The 24,719-nt window shown below is 39.6% G+C and overlaps 1 protein-coding gene across 1 annotated transcript in view; it reads left to right on the forward strand.

Annotated features, from left to right (window-relative positions):
• FYCO1 (FYVE and coiled-coil domain autophagy adaptor 1) overlaps positions 1-24,719 on the forward strand; it is a 2,135,985-nt gene that overhangs the window by 829,328 nt on the left and 1,281,938 nt on the right. Inside the window, exon 7 of the mRNA XM_044064867.1 lies at positions 21,195-21,288. Coding sequence (XP_043920802.1) covers positions 21,195-21,288 — 94 coding nt within the window. The remainder of the gene's footprint in view (positions 1-21,194; positions 21,289-24,719) is intronic.

Here is a 24,719-nt window from a genome sequence, read left to right on the forward strand (position 1 = left end):
AAGAACTTCAGCAAGATGAGGTGTATAAATACTTGGGAACTGATGAAGGATCAGCAATAAAACATGAACAAATGTGAATAAAGCTTAGTAAGGAGTACTTTAGAAGACTTAAAAATTAATCCTGAAAACAACATTGACAACTAGGAACAAGATACAAGCTATAAATCAATTTGCTCTTCTTGTCCTAACTTATAGTTTTGGAGTGATTGACTGTCCCCAAAAAGTGTTGGATAGATTGGATTTTAAAACAAGAAGGATGCTTCATGCTCATCAAATGATTTATAAAAATCAGTGTATACCAAGATTATATATTCCCCGTTCTGAAGGAGGGATGGGCCTCCTTGAAACTGATTACATGTATAGATCTGCAGTCGTGGGACTCCACACATATCTACTGACCTCACAAGATCCAAATGTGGTGAAAGTTTTGAAACATGAGGAGAATAAATCTAAGATAAGATCTCTGCTTAATTTAGCAGAAGCATATTGACGTCAATCAGGAATGGAAATCAAACCAGAAGTGGATAAAAAACAGGCAGCAGCTGAATGTGATAAAAAACAAAAGAAAGAATATAAGGTGAAGGACCAGATGAGAAGGCAAGAAATGTGGAAAAAATATAAATATAGTTGCAAGTATAGAAAACTTCTGGAAGAACCTCATGTTGATCAAGAGCGAATGCAGGAATGGTTAAGGAGAGGTGAATTTACATCAAGAAATGAAAGGTTAATATTGGCAGCCCAAGACAGTGGGCTACATACACACACTGGTTTACTAAGTCCATTGAACATGTAGGAGAAACAGATATATCTAGGTTTTGTGGAACTGAATTGGAAACAGTCACACACTTTCTTGCTGGTTGCGACTCTCTAATGGCAGAGGGACTGTATACTGAAAGGCATAATAATGTGGCGAGATGGTTACAGTGGAGATTGAGCAAACATTATGGTATCGAAGTGGCTGAAAGACACTGGAAGCGTGAGCCACAGAGAATCATAGAAAATGCTGAAGTTTACATCACATGGAATCACCCAATACCAACAGTCCAAAAGATAGATGTTAGAAAAACGGATATAGTGGTCCAAGAAAAGAAGACAAAAGTAGCATTGATCATTGAAATCCCCACACCTTGTGACTACAGTGTCTTGCGTACAGAGAGACACAAAGTCATAAAATACCTTAGTCTGCATGCAGAAACGACAGCCATGTGGAAGAAAGATACCCAGACAATTCCAATAGTAGTAGGTGCAACTGGTCTTATAAAAAAGAATTTACAATCTTATTTAGATATGTTACCAATTCTTGTAACACCATACGAATTGCAGAAGGAGTCATTACTGGGCACATTGCAAGTGCTGTGAAGAGCACTTTTGGCTGACATCAAAGAGTGAAACAATACTAATTTCATAAAATTTAATCGTACTTTGACTTAGGAATGGGGTGCATTCCCTTCATGGTATTAGAAACCCAAAAGACTTGGAGAAATTAAAAAAAAAAAAAATTGGAGTGTGAAAAAAAAAAAAAGACTTGGACATGTAGTAATTAAGTTGGTATGAATGATGGTCCTCCTAACAATCACTAATTTCTTTTACCTCCCTGTTCCTGATCAATTTTTCAAATACAAATCTAAGAAAAAAAATAGAATGGTTTTGCATGCAGAGTAGCAGTCAGTGTTAAATGAAGTAATGAAATATTTATACATATAACAAGTCCAATGCTTATGTTAGCCCTAGCTTTGCAGCTTTTACTGACATAGTTTTCTTTTTCTTTTAACTTGAGCAAATTAGGCAGAGTAGTGCACATACTGAAGTGAAATCTGTGAATTTGACAAGTAGGAAGTAGCTAGTTATATTATTACCAAGTACCTACAGTCTCACAGTCAACTCTCAGTGCCTCAGTCACTGTCCAGTGATGATCCTCCCTGATTGAAGATATGAACTTCAACTCCGTGACTGTCTAAAGAAGACTAAACTAAAGTGCTGACTGTTTCTCACTCTCTTTTTCCCAGCACACAAAGTACAGGAAGAGAAGAGAGCGAGAACCAATTATTACCCATCCAGCCATCCACGCCACATATGTGATTGCAGACGTGGCAGTCCCATCTCCTCCTACTTTATTGCGGTTACAAACCGCATAGGCTTCCTTAATCTGGACTGATTTTATAGCAGTCCGAAACTTCAGATTTACAGAAACAGTATCTTTTTTTTAATTATGTTCAACTTCAATTATAGGTTCATAGGTTTATAGGTGTTTACTAGGCTAATTGATCACAAGAGCTTTTTTAAGCCTAGCCATGCATCCCAAATCTCTGGACATATTACTCATGCCCTGTATTCTTTTAGTGAGGAACCTCTGTGGACATTTCAGGTGTTGGATATGCCTAGTTAGGCACATAATATCATTGTACTCAATGATAGGTCTGACGAATGCCAAATACAGTGGAACAATGACTTCCTTGGACTTAGATGCCATACCTTTGTTTATACGTTGCACAACATAGAATAATTTCCTGACTACTGTAGACACGTGATGATCAAAGGCTAGATTACTATCTATGTGTGTCCCTAAGTCCCTGACTACTGGCTCATCTCTAAGGGGAGTGTTGTCAATATGATAGTTACCAGGGATAGATGACTTCCCAAAGGATACTATTACACATTTCTTGGCATTTAGTTTTAGTCCATGGCTCTGACACCAGTTGTTTATCTGTGTCAGTCCCTCCTGGAGAACATTTGTGTCAGTGTGAGATTCAATGACAGCTCCTAATTTGCAGTCAGCTGCAAATTTAGTTAGCCAGAGACCACTGGCATTGGCCTTGACTTCTGAGAAGTAAATCCCAAAAAGGAGTGGTTCAAGGACTGATCCCTGAGGGACTCCACTTTTGACTGCCCTGGTTCCTGTCTGTGAGCCAGTTGGCTATCTACCGGATGACATACGAGCTTGTACCTAACCTCTTTAGTTTGTTAACAATGTCTGAGTGGGGTATTGTGTTAAATGCCCTCATCCATTGCTTTGGTGACCTTCTCAAAGAAGTCCACCAGGTTGAGTAGGCATGATCGTCCCTTGACGAAACCAGTGTCTGGAGGTTTAATGTATCTCTATTGATCATGTATGTGATGCCCCTGCACTGGCCCAGTATTCAGGAGCCTCAATCCTCATGACTGGCAACAGTGAGGGATGTACACAGTGGGAGGATGGCAAGTACACAGACAGTAAAGAACAATTTCTCTTAAGAGCACACCGAGATCACAGTCTATCTGGGGGCTGGTTTCTCCCTCTTTCCCCAGATGCCCAATAAAGACTCCCCACTGGCACAGCTATAGGGTTAAGATCTCAGCTGAGGGGTCAAGCCAAGACCTCCAGCACCCTCTCTGTCCATCCAATGCTTCGTGTCCCTGCCCAAGTAGTTGACAGTCGCACACAATTTTAGATTTGATTTATGTACAAACACACACACACACACACACACACACACACACACACACACACACACACACACACACACACACACACACACACACACACACAACTGGGGAAGGCTGGCACAGGTTTACTAGCTATGCCCTCTTCTTCCCAGACTGTAAGGTAGTTATCACTGCCACCAACCCCTCTTTGTCAGCTACTTAAGGCCTCTACAAAAGGTGACCAATCCTACTGTGTAATGTTACTGTTATTCAAATGGTAAGTGTGACCAAGAGCAAGGCTATTTAGGAGTGGCCTGTACAGTGTCATCAAATACATATGAAAGTGTTCTAAGAGCTTAAATATTTCTCACAAATATCAGCCACAAAGATAGGTTTACATGTATTTAATAATAAATAATGAAAGAACAAGACAATAATCAACACAGTAACTGCAGAGTTCAGAATCACAGGAAGTATTTTAAAACAACATTGCAGAACAGTCTCAGATAAATACAGAAAGCATCTAAACTAATCTTTACTATATTCATATCTGTATCTAAAAGATACTATGCCCTCAGTAACTTACTTACAGAGCAACACTCGGTCAGAAGTGCTGAATGGATGTTTCTAGGTCCAAGACAAGATACAAAATGCAACATCTCTCTCTCTGAGAGTTCTTAAATTAATATCAGACATTACTGCTGGGTCAGCTAGGATGACATAACTCATAACTCTTTGTCACTTACCTTCAGTTCCCTGGCTTACAGAAACTAACATCTCTGTGTTAAAAATACACATCTCTCTGATGTTTGCTGAGAACTGGAAGTCTTAAAACAATTGGACACTTTTACATTTTAGGCCTAGTAATTACTTCTCTCTAAGACAAAAGAAAAACCTCTAGCTCTAGACATCACTAAGAGATAACACAATCGTAAAACAGTTTAATTTCAACTTATTTTCTTTAAGTTTTGTTAGTTAATTCTGTTTTTCCAGCTTCTACTATTAAAACGTACATTTGAACAGGTATGTAGTTTATATACATTTCTGTTCTTTTCCAGTAGGGTAAACTGTGAACACATCCTTAACCCTGTTCAACACACACTTCTGTACCAGTAGTTTAATATATACATAACATATAGTTCTCTTACATTTGTAAGACAAGCATATCAATGATATTAATATTCACAAATGACAGAATTATTTACAAAATTCCAGATAGCTGGGCTAGCAGTGTCACAATCTCCATGATAATTCTTTCCATGACTTCACATATAAGACTAGTGAGACTTATGGGTCTGTAGTTGGCCCACCTTTGTGCAGAGGGATGACTGTTGCCCTTCTCCAGTCATGAGGCACAAAGCCTGTTTGGAGGGTACAGTTAAATAGTAATTCCAGAGCCCCTGGCAGTTCATGTTTCATGCTGTTTAGAAGGCATCCTGGGATGTTGTGTGGGCCCACTGAAGCAGTATTCTTGTTCTTAGAGCATTAAGGACTTGTTCCCTAGTGAAAGTAGGGGGAGTTATATTTGATGACATTTCCTGAGGGAAGTTTGAGGGGGAGAGAGGAGTAAAGTTGGAGCTGAATTTATCAGATAGGAGGTTTGCTATATCTTCTGGCTCAGTATAGGTGGATCCATTTACATTGAGCAATCTGCACACAATTATGTATTGCCTTTGAAGTTGCAGACGTAGCCAAAGAATGATTTGTGGTTGTCCTTGGCCTGTGAGGCCCAACTCACCTCAAATTTGGCTTTGGTAGACTTTATTTGTTGATGAGAGTGCTTTTATCCTACTGGGTGCTACACCTCCTAATTTTTGCCATGATTTTCTTCCTCCTGTTATACATCCGATTGATTTTGTGATTCCGCCAGGGTGGCTTGTTGTTTCAGTTAGTGCTGTACTTCCTGGTGAGTACAGCTGTCTCTATGCAGCTATTAACATGCTTGTACAGGGTTTCTGTGAACAGTTCTGTACAGGCAGAAGTGTTCTCAAGGTTTATGGGGACTTGAAATTTTGCCAGGTTCTCACTTAATAGCAGGAGGTTAGCTTAGAATAGTTCCTGAATATTTCCGGTTTAGCTGGGGATCCAGGTTTAATTTTTACTTCAAAGGAGACCATTTTGTTTTGTAGTCTGACCTTACCAGGGAAGGCATTGCAGTAGGGGATACAGTAGTCTCCCATCTTAGTGAAGACCCGATGCAATATGGTTGCACCTCTGGTTGGTGTATTGACTGTCTGGTCCAGGGAGTTTGTCTTTACAAAATCCAGGAATCTCTGTGCATCCACGTTTGATGTCGTATAGGATTCCCATATAATACTGGGGTAATTAAAGTCACCCATGAATATGGTATTAGGTTGGATGATTACTGTTTCTAATAAGTTTAAATACATGGTATGGGTGTCCTGGGTCATAGAGGGGGTCCTGTAGCTTTCAAAGAAGTGGATTTTACCTATGGTGATTTGAATATGGAGCAGCTCAAGTGCATTGTCGTGTTTGACCAGCCTTGAAGTATATTTATATTTGATGTAAATAGAGACATCTCCACCTTTAGTCCCTGCCGGTGAAGTAGCTGGCCTAAGTGTGCGGAAAGCATTATAACCTTGCACTGTTGGTGTGCTCTGCGCAGCTTTAAACCACGTCTCAGAGACTGCACAGACATCAGTATTCTCTAGGGTAAAGAGGGCTTCTAGAGAGTGGAGTTTTTTGTTTAGGCTCCTAGCATTGAGCAGTAATACCTTTAAATTTTCTTGGTTTTGATTTGCTATGTCGGAAGTACTTTCACTTTTGCATTGGCTAATAAAGGGACAGCGGGGGAAGACTTTCAACCATTTCACACTTCCATTACTAAATCTCACCTAAATAAACTTAAGCCTTGCTCCCCCTCTGCCAACCAAATACTCCCCTACTTTCTTAAAGTCGCTGCATAGTCTATTGCGTACCCTGTCTCTATTTTTATCAATCATTCCATTTCTGAATCCATGTCAAAGACATATGGAAATCCTTTTATCCAGTCCCTCTCCACAAAGGCGGAAACTCTGCTGATCCTTCTAACTTCAGACCCATTGCTATCCTGTTCCCCCTATCCAAAATCCTGGAAAAGTGCATCCATACTCAGTTACTCAAACACATTCTTGACAACAACCTCCTAACTCCCACCCAGCATGGCTTTAGATCCCACCATAGTACAGCCACTGCACTACTCTTTTACCTAAACAGTAGCTGAAGCCTGCGACAGTAACTTGCTCGTCTCCTGGTTATTCCTCGATCTGTCTAAGGCCTTTGATACTGTCTCCCATTCCAAACTTCTAACTAAACTCTCTGGCAATCATCTCTTTACCTCCTCTGTTAAATGGTTTTCTAGCTACCTTTCTGGCAGGCAGTAATCCATTTGCTGGCAAACTGTCCTCTCCCCTTTCCTCCCAGTAAACACTGGCATTCCCCAAGGATCTATCCTTGGCCCCCTCCTGTTCAGTATTTTTACTAACAAACTTTACTCTGAAACTAACCTCTCAACACTTCTGCAATATTTAGACGACTCCACTCTCATCACCTCTCCCCACAGCATTCCTGAATGCTAGCTCTCACTCAACACACCTTCTCCTCTGTCGAAACCTTGCTTTTTGATAACGCATACTAAATCCAAAAAATACTAAACTCCCTCTCTTCCTTCCTAAAACACTTGCTCTGCACAAACCCTCCTTCTCTATCACCTCCCTCAACAACACTATCAAACCTGAACCCCCTACTAAACTACTTGGAGTAGTCATTGATGATGAATTAAAATTCAGTATATGTTTCCAACAATGCATAAAAAAAAAAAAAAAACACCAGAAATTTGCCCTTCTCTCCACAACCAAACATTTCTTACACCCTCCCTAGCTCAGTCACTCCTTCTACCCTTTTTTACGCTACTCCCATCCTTACTAATGTTCAACACTATTCTGAATTTTCCCTTTTTCTGCCCCTCCATCTGTTATCTGCTGTCCTACTATAACCCCCAACACCACCTCTGTACTACCAGAAACACCTCCTTGACGTACACAAACCCAATAAAAACATTGGAAAGACCTTTTATAAATACCCTGTAGCCCATGCTTAGAACTTATTCCCTCTCAGTGTAAGAAGTACTCCTCAGAAATACCTGTCCAAACAAGAACTTAAACTTTATCTACAAAAGATGTGGTCTTGCCCTTGTCAATCTCCCACTTAACTTATTCTCCCTTCCTATCTGCATAATTTCTTTTTCCTCATATACCCCACACCTTTTGTTACCTTTCCCTCTTTGTCCTATTTTTAAATGCACCAAAAGTAAATAAATAAATAATAATAATAGGTTATTGTATTATTATTGACTCTCTGTACATTGGCATGACCTCTTGTATGGTATTCCACTGAATTTTATACTTTTTTTTTAATATTTCATATTTATAGATTTGTTACCTGTTAATAGACCGATGTTATGTCATGCTATTACTTGCCAGTAGACTTATGTTATGTGTTGATTATATCTTTGTAAATTTTGAAGTAATTGTTAATTTTCTGGAGCTTTTCTCCTTGGACCTCCACTGAAAATGGGCCCTTGGCTCAGCTGGACTAACCCGGTTAAAAAATGTCAACAAATAAATAAATAAATAAATGAATAAATAAAATCTACATACGTGGAGGTTTTCTTGAAAATATTACTGAAGCACCTGAGACCTCCAAAACACAAGACTGCTACAACTAATCAGTCCCCACAGCACCCACGAGACATAGCAATACCAGTGTCTCATGCACCAAGCCCGTAAGGGGTAACACTTAAAAAAGAAATTTTTTTGTTATTGGAAACTCAATAGTGAGGCACACAGATGTCCCACTCACCAGGTTGGACAAGGAGAAAGTCACGGTCAGCTGCCTGTTCGGTGTCAGGATTCATCAGTTCACACATGGACTCATGTCTCTCAGCAACCAGTACCGTTATGACTCTGTCATAGTTCATGTTGGTGTGAACAACCTGAGATGTACTTCACTGGACTATATGAAGAGAGACATGGTTGAGCTCTCTGAGTATGTATCCCAGGCAGGTATGTCCCTAGCCTTGAGCAGCATACTACCCTCACCTAGATTGATGCCGCAGTATAAACAAAAAATGATCGATTTCAATAATTGGCTTAGTTTTGGTGTCAATCAAACTCCAGTGCTTTGCATGAGATGGTTTGCACCTGGCACTCCTAGGCTTTCAGCTGCTGGCAAAGGCTGTTGCATCCCCCATAGTGCCTTTTTAGGTAATGTCTCAAAAACAACATTACCAACGTGAAATTAGTTGATCAGAACAAAGTTAGGGTCATGCTGCTAAATTCTAGGACCTTAAACCGGCAACTGCAATCCCTGGAAACACTTCTAGCACTAGAAGATGTAGATGTCTGTGCAAACTTCATGGTTATAGAAATAATAAGTAATAACAATAGAGGGGGGAACATAAAGAACAGGGTAGAAGAAGCAGAACAGAAATGGATTATATTACTTCAAGCAGACAAGCCCCCAGGATTGAATAATGCTGTCTCTCTGAAACCTTTTTTAAAATCTAGACCATTAAAACATTAAATAGTTAGACATTGTTTTATGGTTTTTGTGTTGATTTTATATATGTTATGTGTATTATAGGACACGTAAACTGTTTTCAATAGGATTTAAGGTAGTTAGTTGTATATTTGTTGCACTTGAATTGATTAATTAATTAGATGATGTCATAGAAAAGCATTATTTGATTGGATGTATTTGGTTTAAAGACCAATGCTTTAACTGTTTTTAATGAGTCTGAAGAAGCAATCAGCTGTTTTAGATCGTGAAAGCGCTTACTCTTGTTTTTTATTAAGAACATTCTGCTGAAAGTGAACATATATTTGGATTTTCTGCTGAAATTGAATGTATATTTGGATTTATCAGCCGTGGTCAACCTGTTTATCTATTTTTTTGTTATTGTCGCTTTGAGGTGTAAACCGGGAGTTAATCCAGTCTTCTGAACTTTTTTTCTGTCATTAAACTTAGCAAACTGAATGTAAACCCCTTCATTGTAAGATGGGTTGCCAGCTGTCTCACAAACTGGACACACACTATCAATGTGGGTGACTGCACATCAACCAGCAGACCTGTTACCAGCGGGGTGTCACAGGGATCAGTGCTAGGCCCCCTACTGTTTGGTATATACTTCTGAGAAGTTCAGGTCAAAATTAAGGGGTTGTGGGTGACCAGGTTTGCAGATGACTGCAAACTAGGTGCAATAATTAAATCCCCAAATGGTCAGTATACTCCAACAGGGTCTCATGCAGACCAGTGACTGATGTATTAGACACGGTCTCAAACTGAATGCAGAGAAATGCATCATCATTCCCTTCAGCACAAACAATTTTCTTTCACATTATCAAATCAACAACAATATCCTAAGTACCCATGAAGTGGTAATGGACCTGAGATCACAAGTTGACTGCAACCTTAACTTTGACCACCATGTGTTTACTGTAGTAAGGAAGGCTTTCTACTTAGCACACTTGATTAGTAAAGGCATTGCCTCAAGAGAAAAAGAGGTTATAACCCCTCTATACTCTGCATTAATCCGGCCCATAATTGAGTATAATTCCGCATTCGGCATATACCATACAACGCACCTGCAGCAACTGGAGAGACCTCAGAGGTTTCTAGCAAAGAAGATGAAGGGGCTGCAGCATGTGCCATACACAGACTGACTAAAGTCCCTGTCACTATATGCTGTATCGTATAGTCTTCTTAGGGAGACTTATGCCTGGTCTGCAGAGCAATCCAAGACCCAAACCTAATGAACTTGCTGCATGTCATTAAATCAAATGGGACTAGGTCTACCCATTCCAGGGACCTAAATATGGCTTCCGACTTAAATAGGACATGCTGGAGGGACAGATTTATCTCGCAGTGGCTGCCGTGTCTTTAGAACAGGCTACCAATTCATGTGAAGCAAAGCACTTCTATGACACTGTTCAAGAGGAACCTGGAAGAGTGGATGGGGCACCTTAAAGTCATACTGGGGATAACACCCACAACCCTCCTGGACATGGGCAGTCATCATTAAATGCAATCTTGGGCTAGCATTTTCATGGTATTACATTGGGATGAAACAGCTAGGCTTAAAATTACCTCTGGGTCAATAGCCTAGTAATCTCCTATGATCGTAAAAAACTTTTCCAGAAGTAAACAAGATGGAAAGATCCTGTCTGCAGTAGGAATCAAGTTATCAACCCCCCCAAAAGGACCTTTTCTATGAATCAGAAGGAGGGCAAAAAGCTTTGGTTCCGCAAAACGTAAGGGTTCTTTCCCAACACTCCTGGAGACATCCCCCCCCCTCCGCAACAGAGAAGTAAGTTCTAATGGTGGACGTTGCCTGAGTGACAGAGGTGGTCCTCAGAATCAAGGGCTTTCAAGTTCCATCCAGTGCTCTTGAATGTCTGCCCGACTGCCACTGTCTGGATGCAGTCAAGGGGCACATATCCCTACACCTGATGATCTGAATGACAATCACCCAAGATATGTGCGGGCAGAGAATAATTACCAGAGGTTGTCTCATTTCATTTATTTGAGCCCCTTTATCTACAAAGAAACTTCCCGATGCTCCACCCTTGCAAAAGGAAGCAACCACTTCAGAATTTAGGGTGCTTCTAAAGCATCGAGTCATCCAAGAGGTACCACCAGACTAGAGAGGATATGGAATTTATTGAAGGTTCTTTTTCATTCCAAAGAAGAACAGGGACTTAAGGCCAATTTTAGGCCAAATCCATATAAACAAGTTTGTAAGACGGTCAGAATTCGAGATGGTCACGGTACTCTCTATTTTTCTTTTGTTGAGGGGAAGACAACTGGATGTGCTCTATCAACCTGCAGGATGGACAAATGATCCTGGAGATTTCTTCACTTCAAACTGGGAGCTAGTCATTTCTAATTCAGAGTCCTGCCCTTGGTGTTACTACAGCCTCCCAGGTATTCACAAGTGGCTCATCACTGCTCCCTCCAAGAATCTGCTTGGTCAGGCCAGGGACTATATGCTCCTTGTTAGCTAAAGTCTGGGGATTGCAGTGTATACAGCAAAGTCCATGCTCCTGCCAGGTCTATATTAGCTGAGCGAAAGTCTGTTTATGCGAATATGTAAACGTCAACACATATTGCGTGAAACGGACTTATAGCGAACTTCCAAAACCGTGATTTCAGAAATGTCGAATTACCATGGTTGGCCCATCTGTGGAATAACTGTATAAGGTAAGTGTTGGATAGTTACGGACTTTAGGGTTAGGGTGTGGGTTAAGGTAAGTGCATAGATAGGTTATGTATGTTAGATTTTGTGTAGGGTTAGAAGTAGGATTTTGTTAAATGTATGTTTGTGGATTATTTATTTTGTTTGTGTATATTTTCGTAGGGGAAGTGTGCGGTAGGTACGGACCTTAGGGTTAGGGAGGAGGTTAAGGATAGTGCATAGATGCATAGATAGTTGTGTAAATGGGGTTTAGTGTGGGGTTAGAAGTAGGGTGTTTGTGCTTTACTTTAGGGTTAGAAGTAGGATTTGGTTAGTGTATGTATGTACATGCTTTATTTATTTTGTTTGTGTAGGTAGTATGTAGCGGGTGGTGGGGTTTGCCGAGTATGACAGTTCGACATTTAAAATTTTGCGGTTTAGTGCGTTCGGGATATTAGCGGTTCGCGCAGTAGGTGTCGGGGTTTTAGTGTTTGCTTAATAGTATTTTCTCTCTCGTAATATAGACCCGCTCCTGCCTGTTCAGTCTTTGGAATTCATCGGAGCTCTGTTGGATGCAAAAGGTCAGGTTGCCGGGCTTTCTCAAAACTGAATTTCAGCTATTCACAAGCAGGTCTTAGTAGTGCTTTTTCTTCAGAAGCCACCAGAGAGACTAATGTTATGACTGTTAGGTCCTGTCTCAGCTATCACTCTCATTCCATTGGCCAGGTATCACATGAGAGGCCTGCATTGGACTTTAGCAGCCCATTTGTCTATCATACAAACAGAATTCCATGTCTGTCCGAGTATTTCTGATGAACATTTATAGATCTCACATCCTGTGGTGGCTGGAGTTGCCTCTTTTATGTCAGGGAGGTCGCTTTGTTCTACCCACCCCGAAGTTACAGTGATTACAGATGCTTCCCACCTGGGTTGGGGGTGGGGGGCATTTCCTCAGAAAGACCATTCAAGACACATGTTCCCAGGCAGAGGCCAGTATTCACATCAACATTTTGGAAATGGGAGCAGTCCTAGTGTTGCTGGCATTTCAGGACTCTTTCCCTTCCATTGTGATTTCTGTCCAGGTAGATAATATGTCAATGGTGTGGTAATCAACAAGCAAAGGGGAACACGATCTATGTCAAGAGGCCATGAGAGTGTGGCAATGGGTGATGTTTTCCCTTTTGATTGTAATGCTTATTCTCGGGAAGTCCATTGTCCTAGCAGACAGGTTACGCAGGTCCTTTTTCCTTCTTAATGAGTGTTCCCTTAATCCAGCAATAGTACAGCAAATATTCAGCCATTGGGCCAACCATGCTGCGACCATCCATCTCCTCACAACACCAAGTGCAGACAGTACTTTGATCTAATTCTCCAAGGGGTGGGAGTCACAAAGGAACTCTATGATTCACATTTCCTCACCTGGATTTTTTTATGCTTTTCCATTTATTCCTCTAATATCCAATTTTCTGCAGAAAGCTCTTGTGAGGAAGATTATAGTAATCCTCATTTCCATTTTCTGTCTTCAACAATTGCGGTTTCCCTTCCTCTATCCTCCTCTAGTACACCCTTCTTAGGTCTTGCACTGGGCTCCAGACCTTCTATCTCACCCATCAGAGTTGCCTCACCTTGTACCCTCAGTCTCTCAAGCTAACTGCTTGGTTTCTCCAATTCCAGTGATGGCTAGGCAGTCCGGGTTTTCTTCCTCTATGACTCTTATTTTGACATCTTCTGAGAGACCTTCCACCAGAAAGGCTTACGAAAGCAAATTTAAGTGCTTCTCGTTTGGGCCTTAGGCAAAAATGTAGACTCCCTTTCAACTCCTCTGTCAGTCATTCTAGAATTTCTAGCATGTCTGTTTCAAGATGGCGCCAACTATTCCACTATCAAGGTACAGCTTGCCACTATTTCTTCTTTTCGTATTGGGGTAGATCACAATCCTATTGCATCTGTGATGTTTTCTAAAGCTTTTTTCAGGGTTCCTTTCTTCTCCGTTCTCCAATCAGGGAGCCTGTTCGTCCATGGGATGTAACTATTTTGTTGCAGGCTTTGACTCCACCCCCCACTCCTTTGATCCTGAACCCAAAGTTGATCTGAAGTTTTAATCATGGAAGACTCGCTGTCTTTGGTCACCATTACCTCTGGCCAGGAAATTTCTGAACTCCACACATTATTTTCAAAACCTCCCTTTCTGATCTTCCACAAAGATATGGTATCGTTGAGAACTAACCCAACCTTTCTCCTTAAAGTGGCTCCTGAGACATCAGTCAATCAGTCTGTTATACTCCCAGTATTCTTTCCAAACTTCTCCAACAAAAGTGTGTACATAGTACATTTTGTTAGATGTGCACTGCAAGTCGCATTTCTATTCACTTAAGAATCAAGTCATCCAGAAAAACTGAGCAGTTATTTTTATCTTTTTCTTCATCAAAAGTGGGCAAAGTAGTGTGATTTTCAGATTGTATTGTTTGTCTTTACAAAGACAATGGTATGTCAGTACCCAACAATCATTCAACAAGAGCTAACCCTTCTTCTACAGCTTTCTTCTCCAGGCTACCCTTGACAACATCTGTGCTACCACCACTTGGTCCAAATTTCACAAATTTATTTCCTCACTATAAGTTGGATGTTCAGTCCAGGTCATGAGCTTCATTTGGTTCAGCTGTGGTCCAGAATAACCTTCAGTGAGAGTTATGATAGGTGGGGACTCTGTCCCCTCATAGAGGAACGGACAGAAAAGACATCATCAGATATGAACATTATGTACTTACCATGACAATAGATCTGTTTTGTTTGCTTCCGTCCTTCCTCAGTGTCCATCCCTTCTTCTTTCATCCTTTTAGTCCTTTTCTTCAATTCCTGGAGAGCTCTTGCAGAACTTCCTGTAGTATCAACAGATAATGTCTCAAGCCTACACATCAGCTGGTTTCTTGCTTCCTCTCTCATATGTTGTTTTACTTTCTTTTTAAGTGTTTTAGGGTAATCTTTCCTTTATCTGATATTATAAGCAAACTCAGTCTGAGGGAACTTGTTCATTGTGAGAGGATTTTGGGTAAAGGGAAGAGCCTAAGTACTGGATCCAATGCTTGGAAGTGACTGAAGTCAGATCTGATATGGATCAGAGTACCTGTCTGTTGAAGAAGGACAGAAGCAGACAGCACAGCTCTGTTGTTACGGTAAGTACATAACTTTCACGTATCCACATTTGTCATTGAAATTGAGTGAGAATTGTCAGGGCCCTTTATATCCCCTTTCCCTTTGGGAAGTAGAGTGGCTGTCGCATACATTTAGATAACAAACCTTTCTTTTCTTGTGCTTCCCGGAAAATTTGCCTCATCATCTCAACTACCTTCTAAAAGTCATTTAAAAATGTATTATGCCTTAAAGCATCACAATTTTCATCCTCAATCATCCCTTCAATTTCCTATACTACATTGGTCCCTCCCTCCACATATCTTGCACGATGTGATTACCCCCCACTGTCCTGTTCTCCTTACCTGTCCTATATAGATCATGATAAAATTCCTGAAAGAACTTTTGTACTTACTTATACACATGCCTCCTTGAAGATGTTAACACAACAGAAGTTCTGCTCCTTTTTTGACAACCCTTTGGCATGGTAGCAGGTTATCCAGCTGTGCTGCTGGCAAACTGAGTTTAGTTAGTAACTTAGGCATTGGTAGGCAGGATGAAGGACAGAGGAAAAAGTAGCAAAAGTCTCCTTGCCTTCTTTATGCGGAAGGTTGGGGTGATTCCCTCTTTTGGGATGACTCCTATCACTGGCTGGGAGTCGTGTGTGACTCTGAATAAGCATGCTGTCAGACAAATTTTACAAGGAACAGACCAAAATATGGGGCAAAATCAGTGACATTTGAGGGCATTTCTTTCCCTTCATGCATGTAAAGTACACTCAAACCACACGTACCATCAATACAGCCACTTGCTTGAGCATGACTGTACATCTCAGAAGTTTGATTGTGATCAGATGAATAAAGAAATACATGAATTAAATGCCAAACAGGAATTCATCTTCTTAATTCCCTGCTGTGAGAATGCAGTATACAGTCAACTGCAACCAATTATGCCTCCAGATGTCTCTCCACCTCTCAGCACAAGAATGAAGCAGAAAGCTAGGTGCCAAAGAACCAAATTCATGACATGTCTGCCCACGAATGTTCTTAGAATAACAAGATTTACATACACATGCTTTAAATAAAAAGTCTGAAACTCAAGTAACAGTCATTTTAGTGACTGAAATCCTTACAGCCTTGCCAAAAAAAAATTTACAAGGAATAGAACAAAATGTCAAAATCAGAGGCATTCTGTGAAATCAGGGACAGCTCAGAGGCATCTGTGCCCATATATATATATATATATATATATATATATATATATATATATATGTGTGTGTGTGTGTGTGTGTGTGTGTGTGCATATATCTACACACACATGTACACACACACACACACATGTACACACACACACACATACACACATACATAGACACATACTTTAAATGCTTACCTTCTTGCATGCTAGGTAACTGGAACACAAAGAACTATCAGTGAAGTAGTGAGAAGAAAGAAAAAAAAAACTTGCTTTATCCCCATTGTTTTTACAATTCTGCAATTACTTCTTTCACTTTCAGTCTCAGGCTGCCTCAGCCTGAGCCACTCATCTGAGGAAGCCTGAGCCATTGGATATGGCTCCATGCTGCTTCATACAGCAACCCAACGAGCCACTGTTTATGATGTTTCTGTCTTCTGCAGAAGACAGGAAGACCTGTAAGAAGGCATGATCTCCGTATTCCCAGTATGGGGTAGATGTATTTCTTGCCGGAGCAGAGTAAATTGATTCCTCCTCTTTGAGGGCACCTTTGAAGCTGATATTGGTAAAATAACAGTAACATTTCTCAGTCCTTGTCCCCAAACTACAGAAATACCTCCCTTCTTTTCTTAAATATCCATTCTTTTACCCCATTTTCCATTCACAAATATGAGTACATTTTAAGACTTTAAAAAATGTAATTGATATCCCTCTTTGGTCATGCAACTTAACTTCTTCACTCAGAAGTTGTGAGTAATGGTACATACTTCACCTTTATGGCCTATGTTGCATGCCTTGGTATGTGCAACATCGCAAGTCTTTTGTATACTAACTGGACATTCAAGTCACCTAGACAGGAAATCCCAAAGGTTAAGAATACTGCAAAGTGGAAGAGAAGGACATCTATGGTTATGGTAAGATTTTACACAACTATTCTTTACAATCTATCTGTACCTGTCAGAATGATGTGGCAGTATTGAATTATGCTGGCAATGTACCATTTTTACAAATTTGAGAACGTCCATTATGGGGTTTCTTTCCTGTCCTTTCTTCTTCTTTTAATGACGATTTAGGCTATGTACCTTTTAACAGATCTCCCTTCCTTTATTTTCTTATTTGTACACTCAGTCTCCATCTTGTTTTTATCTTTTCTCACTTTTTGTGTCCAGGGGTATGCATTGACTCTTTCTTAGAATTTGAACTGTCATCTTCTCCCTTGGATATAAATCTCTACACTATTAAGGTACTTTTTTTACATTTTATGGTAAAAAAAAATCAAAGTGCACTTTAACTCCCACTGACACAGGCTGCTAAATTCTGCATATATATTTCTTTGTCAGAAAACTTGTAAACCTTTGGTAGCACAGATTACACAGCAAGGTTTTTTCCCACCCTACATGCACCCTGTAATGTGATCCAAAGCCTTTGGATGCCTTGTAACTCTTACAGACTGCTGCTGCTGCTGTAAGAAAGCATATGTATCAGAGCCTTCCATTTCCTAATGTAGGTGTATTAATTTCAAATTGTCCCATTTGGAGTGTTTTTTTCATTAACTTTTCCAGTCGCAGCTGGCCAATTTAAATTTTTTTTTTTGCGCTGCTGGATAACATTATGCTTCTGCTTCTAACAACTTTTCCTTTTTGTTTAACTTCCATTTCATGGAGTACCTTACAATGGCCCTCTTTCACTTACATTTCATGAAGTACCTTACAATGGCCTTCTTTCACTTCCATTTCATGAAGTACCTTACAGTGGCCTTCTTTCATTTCCATTTCATGAAGTACCTTACAGTGGCCTTCTTTCATTTCCATTTCATGAAGTACCTTACAGTGGCCTTCTTTCATTTCCATTTCATGAAGTACCTTACCATGGCCTTCTTTCACTTCATCCAAGTCTTAAGTAAAAGATTCCCTTTGTTTTTTCATGTTCTGTGACTTCAGCCTTTGCTGCTGCTTTCTGTTCACTTTTGGTCACGCCTGCAAGCTGAATCCATTTAAAAAGTATTTTTTGAAACCCTAGCCAAATGGAAACCGAAAAACTGTTACTGTTCTTGTTGTTTTTTATCGATACCCCTTCACTTAACTATGCTGAACAGATGGGCTAAATGACAGGTGACAGCTGACAGAAAAAGGCATCCTTTGGACCAAGGCAACTGTGGAGAGTGATGGCCTTCTCTTAAAATTTGTAATAAGCAGACGATTCTCTTTTTGAGGCATGTTCTCCCATCCTAGAAAAAAGCACAACCAGGTACATTGTTGGTGTAACCACTGTCTGGACTGCCTTTGTGTAGTGTTCTGTAGATTAAATAACTGAATAGTCCAGTTGTCCAACTTTTCTGACTGATAGGAAGGAAAATGGACTGGGATGCAGAGACAGACACAGGGCAGCAGGAACTCAAAATCTCTTCATAATGGAGCGTACCCAATTGCTTCTTCTCCCTCTGTAGTTCAGCAATGAGATAAGAGTCTGTGCTTACAGAAAACTATAACCTACACAACTGATTGATCCACAATTCCTAATGATTACAAATGCAATTACAAAGCATAAACCCAGCTGGACAAGGCTACCTGAAAAAGTCATCACTTTTGCCTTACTACCGACCAAGCAGGGTGAGTACCCAGGTGCAGAGAGTAATAGGAACTAATTAGTGAATGAGGCAGTAAAGGCCGTGTGATGGGCTGTACTGGTGGCAACTTTGATGCATCTGTCATGTGATCAAACATTTGCCTAATATGTAATAGGTGACCCCGATTGAGAAATGATGGAATTGATGATTTATGTGCCCAGTCAAGCATGTAACCAGGCACACTCGTGTGATTACATATTTTTCTCAGCAGCTCTCAGTGAAGCTATGGTTTATAGGCATTAACAAGATATACAGATGGCTAAGTTAATGCATACAACAGATATCTCGTTTGCTTACAAATATGTCTACTAATTTGAAAATTACTTTTTTGATTAGAGTAGGGGGGTACTGTTCAAACAGATTCATCATTTCTTCCTAAGTGGCAGCAGTTAGAGACGTGCATGCTTTTGGATAATGGGGACTGAGTGAAAAATGAAATTTTCTACCATCTCCTGACTGGATCACTACTTTTGGGACAGCTTATCCAATTTAAACACTAACCAAATAAAACAATAAAGCAACTCCCCTACAATTTATGATGGTGTTCGTAAAATAAAAGTAATGGCTTTTACAATAAACTTGCTAGCCATCCCTGACAACCCCTTATTGAAGTGTTGGCACCTGTAATTTTGAGTGCCCACCGACACAAGTCAAAAACCCAGGGAAAGAGCAAATTGCAAAGATTACTCTTTTTCTTTAAACTTATTCTTTTTTTGGGGGGGCAGACAATTCTAGGATCACAAGTGTGTTTTATGAACTGTGAACTATTCCTTCCTTGAGAATTTAGACCCGCAAAACACCTATGTTGGTCTGGTTATATTTCCATGGTTGGCACAAGGATTTTTGATTGCAAAAGTCACTGTTCTATATAACTGCACAAACATTTTTACTTCTGGTGTAAAAAATGCTAGTTCAATACATGTTTGTTAATTTTTTATGGGCAGTAGTGTCACCAAACTAATTACGACTGGATTGTTGTATGGATTATGGGATAGTGTAATACTTACTGGTGTGTTTGACTTTGCATACAAGATTCTGTGAGCTAAGCCTGTGACATTGGTTCAGGTGCATATTGTTCATTACAGTGCAACATACTTTTTTAGCTATGATTTGAAAATGTTATTACTTTGTGCTGAAGTAAAATTTTTGCCACCTAAAAATGTATTTATCACTGCTTTATTGTTAATTATTTCTTGTTGCCATTATGGCCCAGGCCATATTGATAAAGGTAACAAAAATAAGTAAATTGTCTCTGAAAATGAGAGAGAGAGGGAGAGAGAGAGATAGGGAGGGAAAGAGATGAGATATGTGGTTGGGATGCATTTGACTGGCCTGACTAAAATGTGTTACTTAATTTGCAATTACAACTTTGCATTCATAGTAAATAATATCGGCAATTTGGCAGTCAGACAGTCACAAACACAGTTTATTATTTATTTAACATCTGTTGACAGTGATAGCCCAACTAGACTAGAGCCTATTTTCAGTGGAGGCCAGAGGAGAAACGCTTCAGACGAATGTCTTTAGAATGTGGGAAGAAACTGGAGTACCTGGAGGAAACCCACTCGAATACAGGGAGGTCATGCTGACTCTGCACAGAAAGTACCCCAACAGAGAATCGAACCAGAGAACCTCTTGCTGTGAGATGACAACATTAACTGCTGCACCACTGTGCCACCCAGTTCTATTAGGCAATAAATAAGGCCTGTTTTCTTTTTTTTCTACTTATCTGGGGCCAGAGGTGGTTGAGTCGTCAGAGAAAGTAAATTTTCCAACCTTCCTGGCTGGGAGTGCGTGCGGAACAAGGGTGGGTGCTGGGCGGAAGACGACCGGACACACACTGCACTGCAGAAGTACTCGGCAGAAGTAGAACTTAAGTAAAGTTAAATTTTAAAATGGTTCTACAGCTTAGCTCCATTCGCTTCTGTACTCCTCTGTTCCATCAAAATTTCCAAGACAGTCAGAGTGTCAGACAGATTAGCAGTCTGCTGGTCCACCTCAACTTCAACTTTCTACAAAAAAAAACGCAAAAAATCAGGAATGAGAGAGGCCACTCAGGAATTTGTGGCAGTACCCAGGAATCTGGTACAGTTGAGAGGTACGCTTGAATTTCTTTGGAGCGAAAGTTACACTGGAACTTCAATGAGCCACCATAATACATACTATGTCATAACCTTTTGTCATAATGTATACATTGTTGCATAAAAAAATTGTCAGCAGAATTATTTACTGGTGCTTCGCTTTTTCTCTTCACTTTTTGTCATATAGGGCTGTTTCTGTTACCAATTAAAAATCTCCTTGATAGGTCAGGGCACTTAAATTTCCCTTGTGCCGTAAAACCACAATAGATGTGGAAAGATGTGCAAATTAAATCTGATTTAGTCAGAGTTTTGTCCAACTGTAGTATCTAAATGCCATTTGTGCTGAAACACTGTTTTAGTACTGGTCAAACATGTAATGTATTTAAAGTATTCTGAAAAAAATAAAATGTTTTCCATGATTTCCACGTTAACATTACCATATTTCTGTATGTTTTATATTGGTAGAATGTGAGTAGTCAGTATTCTCCTTTACTTAGATGATATTGAAACAGTATATTATGTCTTACAGACGGACTTTGGCTTCTACAAACTCACCAGCACACTTGTGGAGACCTCCAAGTCGCAGCTCAAGCATAAGCAGCTTGGTGAACACTTACTTACAGGTAATGTACATACTTTACAAAAAAAAGGATGCATGAATTTAGGGGTTGTAGGTGACGCTTCCTGTTTTGTGAGTTACTTATCAAAGGCATTAGATTGCATGGACCCATGGAGTTCTGGTCCTAGCAAAATTTGATACATTGGTGAATAGCCCAGGCTTAAATACCCCCCCCCCCAAAAAAAAAAGAACTGCTTGTCAGACTGTTTATGAAATCTGCCATGGTGTCAGGTCTCCATCACCAGCCTCAGTCTTCAACCCCAGTCATGCAGGATGCAAGAATAATGAATCTACTATGAACATTTTAGATTACACTGTAGAAGCGTGCAGTGAAGAAGAAAATGATCATGCTGCCTTTGCTAAGCTTATAACATAGCTAGAAAGCTATATCTGGATTGGTGTACTTTGTGTGTTTGTCTTTACCTCCATTTTTTTATTTATGTAATGTGTTGGTAGCAAGCATATGTAGCACTTTTATGTACGTAAAATAGGATAATATAAAATAAAAAAATATACATACTTTTTTATAGGAGAGAATAAGGAATGTAGAAAGAGGGAGTAGAAGTGAGAACAAGAGTGAGACAGGGATGAAATAATGTGAGAACTTAAAGTGCTGGGGTGTTAAGATGCAGGAGTGTAGGTTGAAAGGAGGAAGCAATCGAGACAGTCCGTAATGTAGGGTTGAAGGAGTATGGGGTGAGATGTTACAGTTGCAATGATGCAAAAAGTGAATATGTTGGTGTGAAAGGTATGTGCGTGGGGTGGGCAATTGCATTATTAAGTGACCTTTCAGTGAAAAACTATTTCCATGCTGTTTTGTAAAAAGGAACTCCTTAAGTTATTGTTGGAACATGGTGCAAGGTATTTTTTCCTAAGGTAGAGAGAAAGTAACTCCCAAATTTGTTGAGCCATAACATAAATTTTATACAGAGGAGACAAGGGATTAGGAGGTCTGTGAGCTACGATTTAAGAAGTATGGGTGGATAGATAGTCTGCTGGAAAAGAACAGTGAAGATATCTTGGTAAATTAGTTTATAGGTAGAGAGGCTAGAGAAGAACATAAAGATGTCTTGGTAAATTAGTGTATGGCTGAGGGAAGCTAGAAGTAGGTTGCATCTTTTGTGCACTAGTAATTATTTTGCTTTAGAGTGGACCAAGCAGTGGTGTTCTTTTTGAGGTGCTTTAGTAATGACTGTAAAATTGGAGTGAGGAAGTTTTTTCTTAAAGAAGTTTGCAGAAAGTGGTAGGCAGTGTTCTGGTTGTGATAGGAGAACACCTTCCCTTATGGATTATCTGCCACCAACAGAGAAGAAATGGGAGATCTTTCTAGCAAAGAAGTGCATGCTATTAACTTTTGATTTTGTGTTGGTGATAGGAAATTGGGAATTGACTGATCATACCAATTTCCAAGACATTTATAGTGTGGAGTAGTTTCAAGATTTTCATAGTTGGAGCAGATGTTTCAATTGTCAGTGAAAGTTGTAAGTTTTTGACTTGTGCTGAATACTATTGCTTTTTTTTTGTTGGTATTAAGAATGAATTTGTATTGTGCCATCCATTTAGGAGAGTGCATTGAGATTTTTTTGTAAATATTCTTTATTGTAGAGTGGGAGTGGTTTGATCTATAGATTACCATGGCATCAGCATAAAAAACATTGAGTGTCTGGAAAAGGTGAACTTGGGTGCCTGTTGATGAACAGTGAGAAAAATTGTGGAGACAGAACCCCTCCTTGAGGGCCGGGCTACCTTTGGAGAGAGAGAGTTGTATGGTGATGAGGTGTTCTCTATTTATACTTTAAAATGATGTTTGCTGATAAAGCTTCAAAATCATGAAAGGTAGTTTGTGCTTATGCCTACTCTGAAAAGAACATCTAGAAGCAGTGTGTGGTCTCCCAGGTCCAAAGGTTTGGTGAAGTCCGTAAATACTGTGCCTTTAAGTTGCCCTTTAGCTATGCTGCCCAATATAACAAGTCATGCTGCTTCAAGCTGAATAGAAACCTTGCGGGTAGAGTCTCAGAATGGTATACCTCTTGATATGTTTAGTTAGTTGGGAGAAGACCGTTTTTGTTTTCTGGGTAGATGGAGATTGGTTTGAAATCTTTGATTTTTGCAACTTTTCCTGTTTTCCATATGTTTGGCATTAAGCTGTTTGTAAGGCATAGGTTGTAGATGTGAAGTACAGGAGAGATGCTGTGATCTTTGCTTAGAAATATGAACCGAGGGATAAGGCTGTTTGATCCAGGGGATTATCAGAAGGAAACTACTAAATCTATTGTATCTACCTTCCTGAATGATGTTTTTTGAAGTATACTGCGTGTATTTGCTTTTTTTACTAACTGTATTCAATATAATGTTATTCCAAATGTATATATTTTATTACTATCTTTTACACTATGTAACTTAGATTGTATTTGCTTTGCTTTTGGAGCTTTTCTCCCCGGGCCTCCACTGAAAATGGGTATGTTCTGGCCCAGTGGACTTCCCCGGTAATCAAACTGGAAATAAATAAAATAAATAAATAAATAAATTTGTTTCAAAGGTTTTATGATTTATTTTGCAGTAATTTATTGAAGTGGAAGGTTGGGGTCATATCTCTCAGCCTCTTAGAGCAAAAAATCTAGACAAAACCTAAAATGATGGGGGGACAACAAATAGGGGCAGATTTTAAATATTGATCTTACAAACTTAGGAAGTTGATAGAATAATAGGTTTTGCATTAAATACTTACAAACTTAAGAAGTTGATAGAATAATAGGTTTTGCATTAAATATTGGTCTTACAAACTTAGGAAGTTGATAGAATAATAGGTTTTGCATTAACATTAATTTCCTGAAGGATGTGGAGTTAAACTCAAATGTTTGTCATTATTTAATGACTTCAATACTCAGCTATTTGCCAGAAAAGTACAGATATTAGGAGTAACACACCAAAAATAACAGGCAAAAATCTGGACATTCTGTGAAAATCTGTACAGTTGAGAGGTATGGTTGGGGTGTATAAGGATGTGAGGGGGAGGTTTGGGAGGGTGAAGATGGATGGATGTTGGAGATGGGTGCTGGTGTGGAGAATTCTTTGAGGAAATCATGTTGACATAGAGGGCATGAAGTTGTGCTAATAGAGCCTACTTTTGATGAGATCCTTATGCTGTGTGTGTCTGGTGATTTGGTTGATCAGTTTCCGGAAATCTTCTTGTAGCGCTTTGTTTGCTAGGTCTCTGTGATTTAAAAAATGTTTGTCTATTTTCTGTAAGGTCTGATGTCCCAAGGGTTTATGTATGGATTTCAGGTTTTTGTCTTTTTGGTTTTTAGGAGCTTGCTTATTTTAGTAAAATATTTTTTTCAGAAGCTGATGTAGAAGGGACGTTGCTAATATGTTGGGGTACTTTACTGAGAGAATGGAGGACTAGAAAGGTGAAGTTTTGTACATAGTGTGAAA

The sequence above is a fragment of the Protopterus annectens genome, chromosome 3.part0, assembly GCF_019279795.1.
Source record: "Protopterus annectens isolate FY-2018-M chromosome 3.part0, PAN1.0, whole genome shotgun sequence".
NCBI classification, from domain to species: domain Eukaryota; kingdom Metazoa; phylum Chordata; order Ceratodontiformes; family Protopteridae; genus Protopterus; species Protopterus annectens.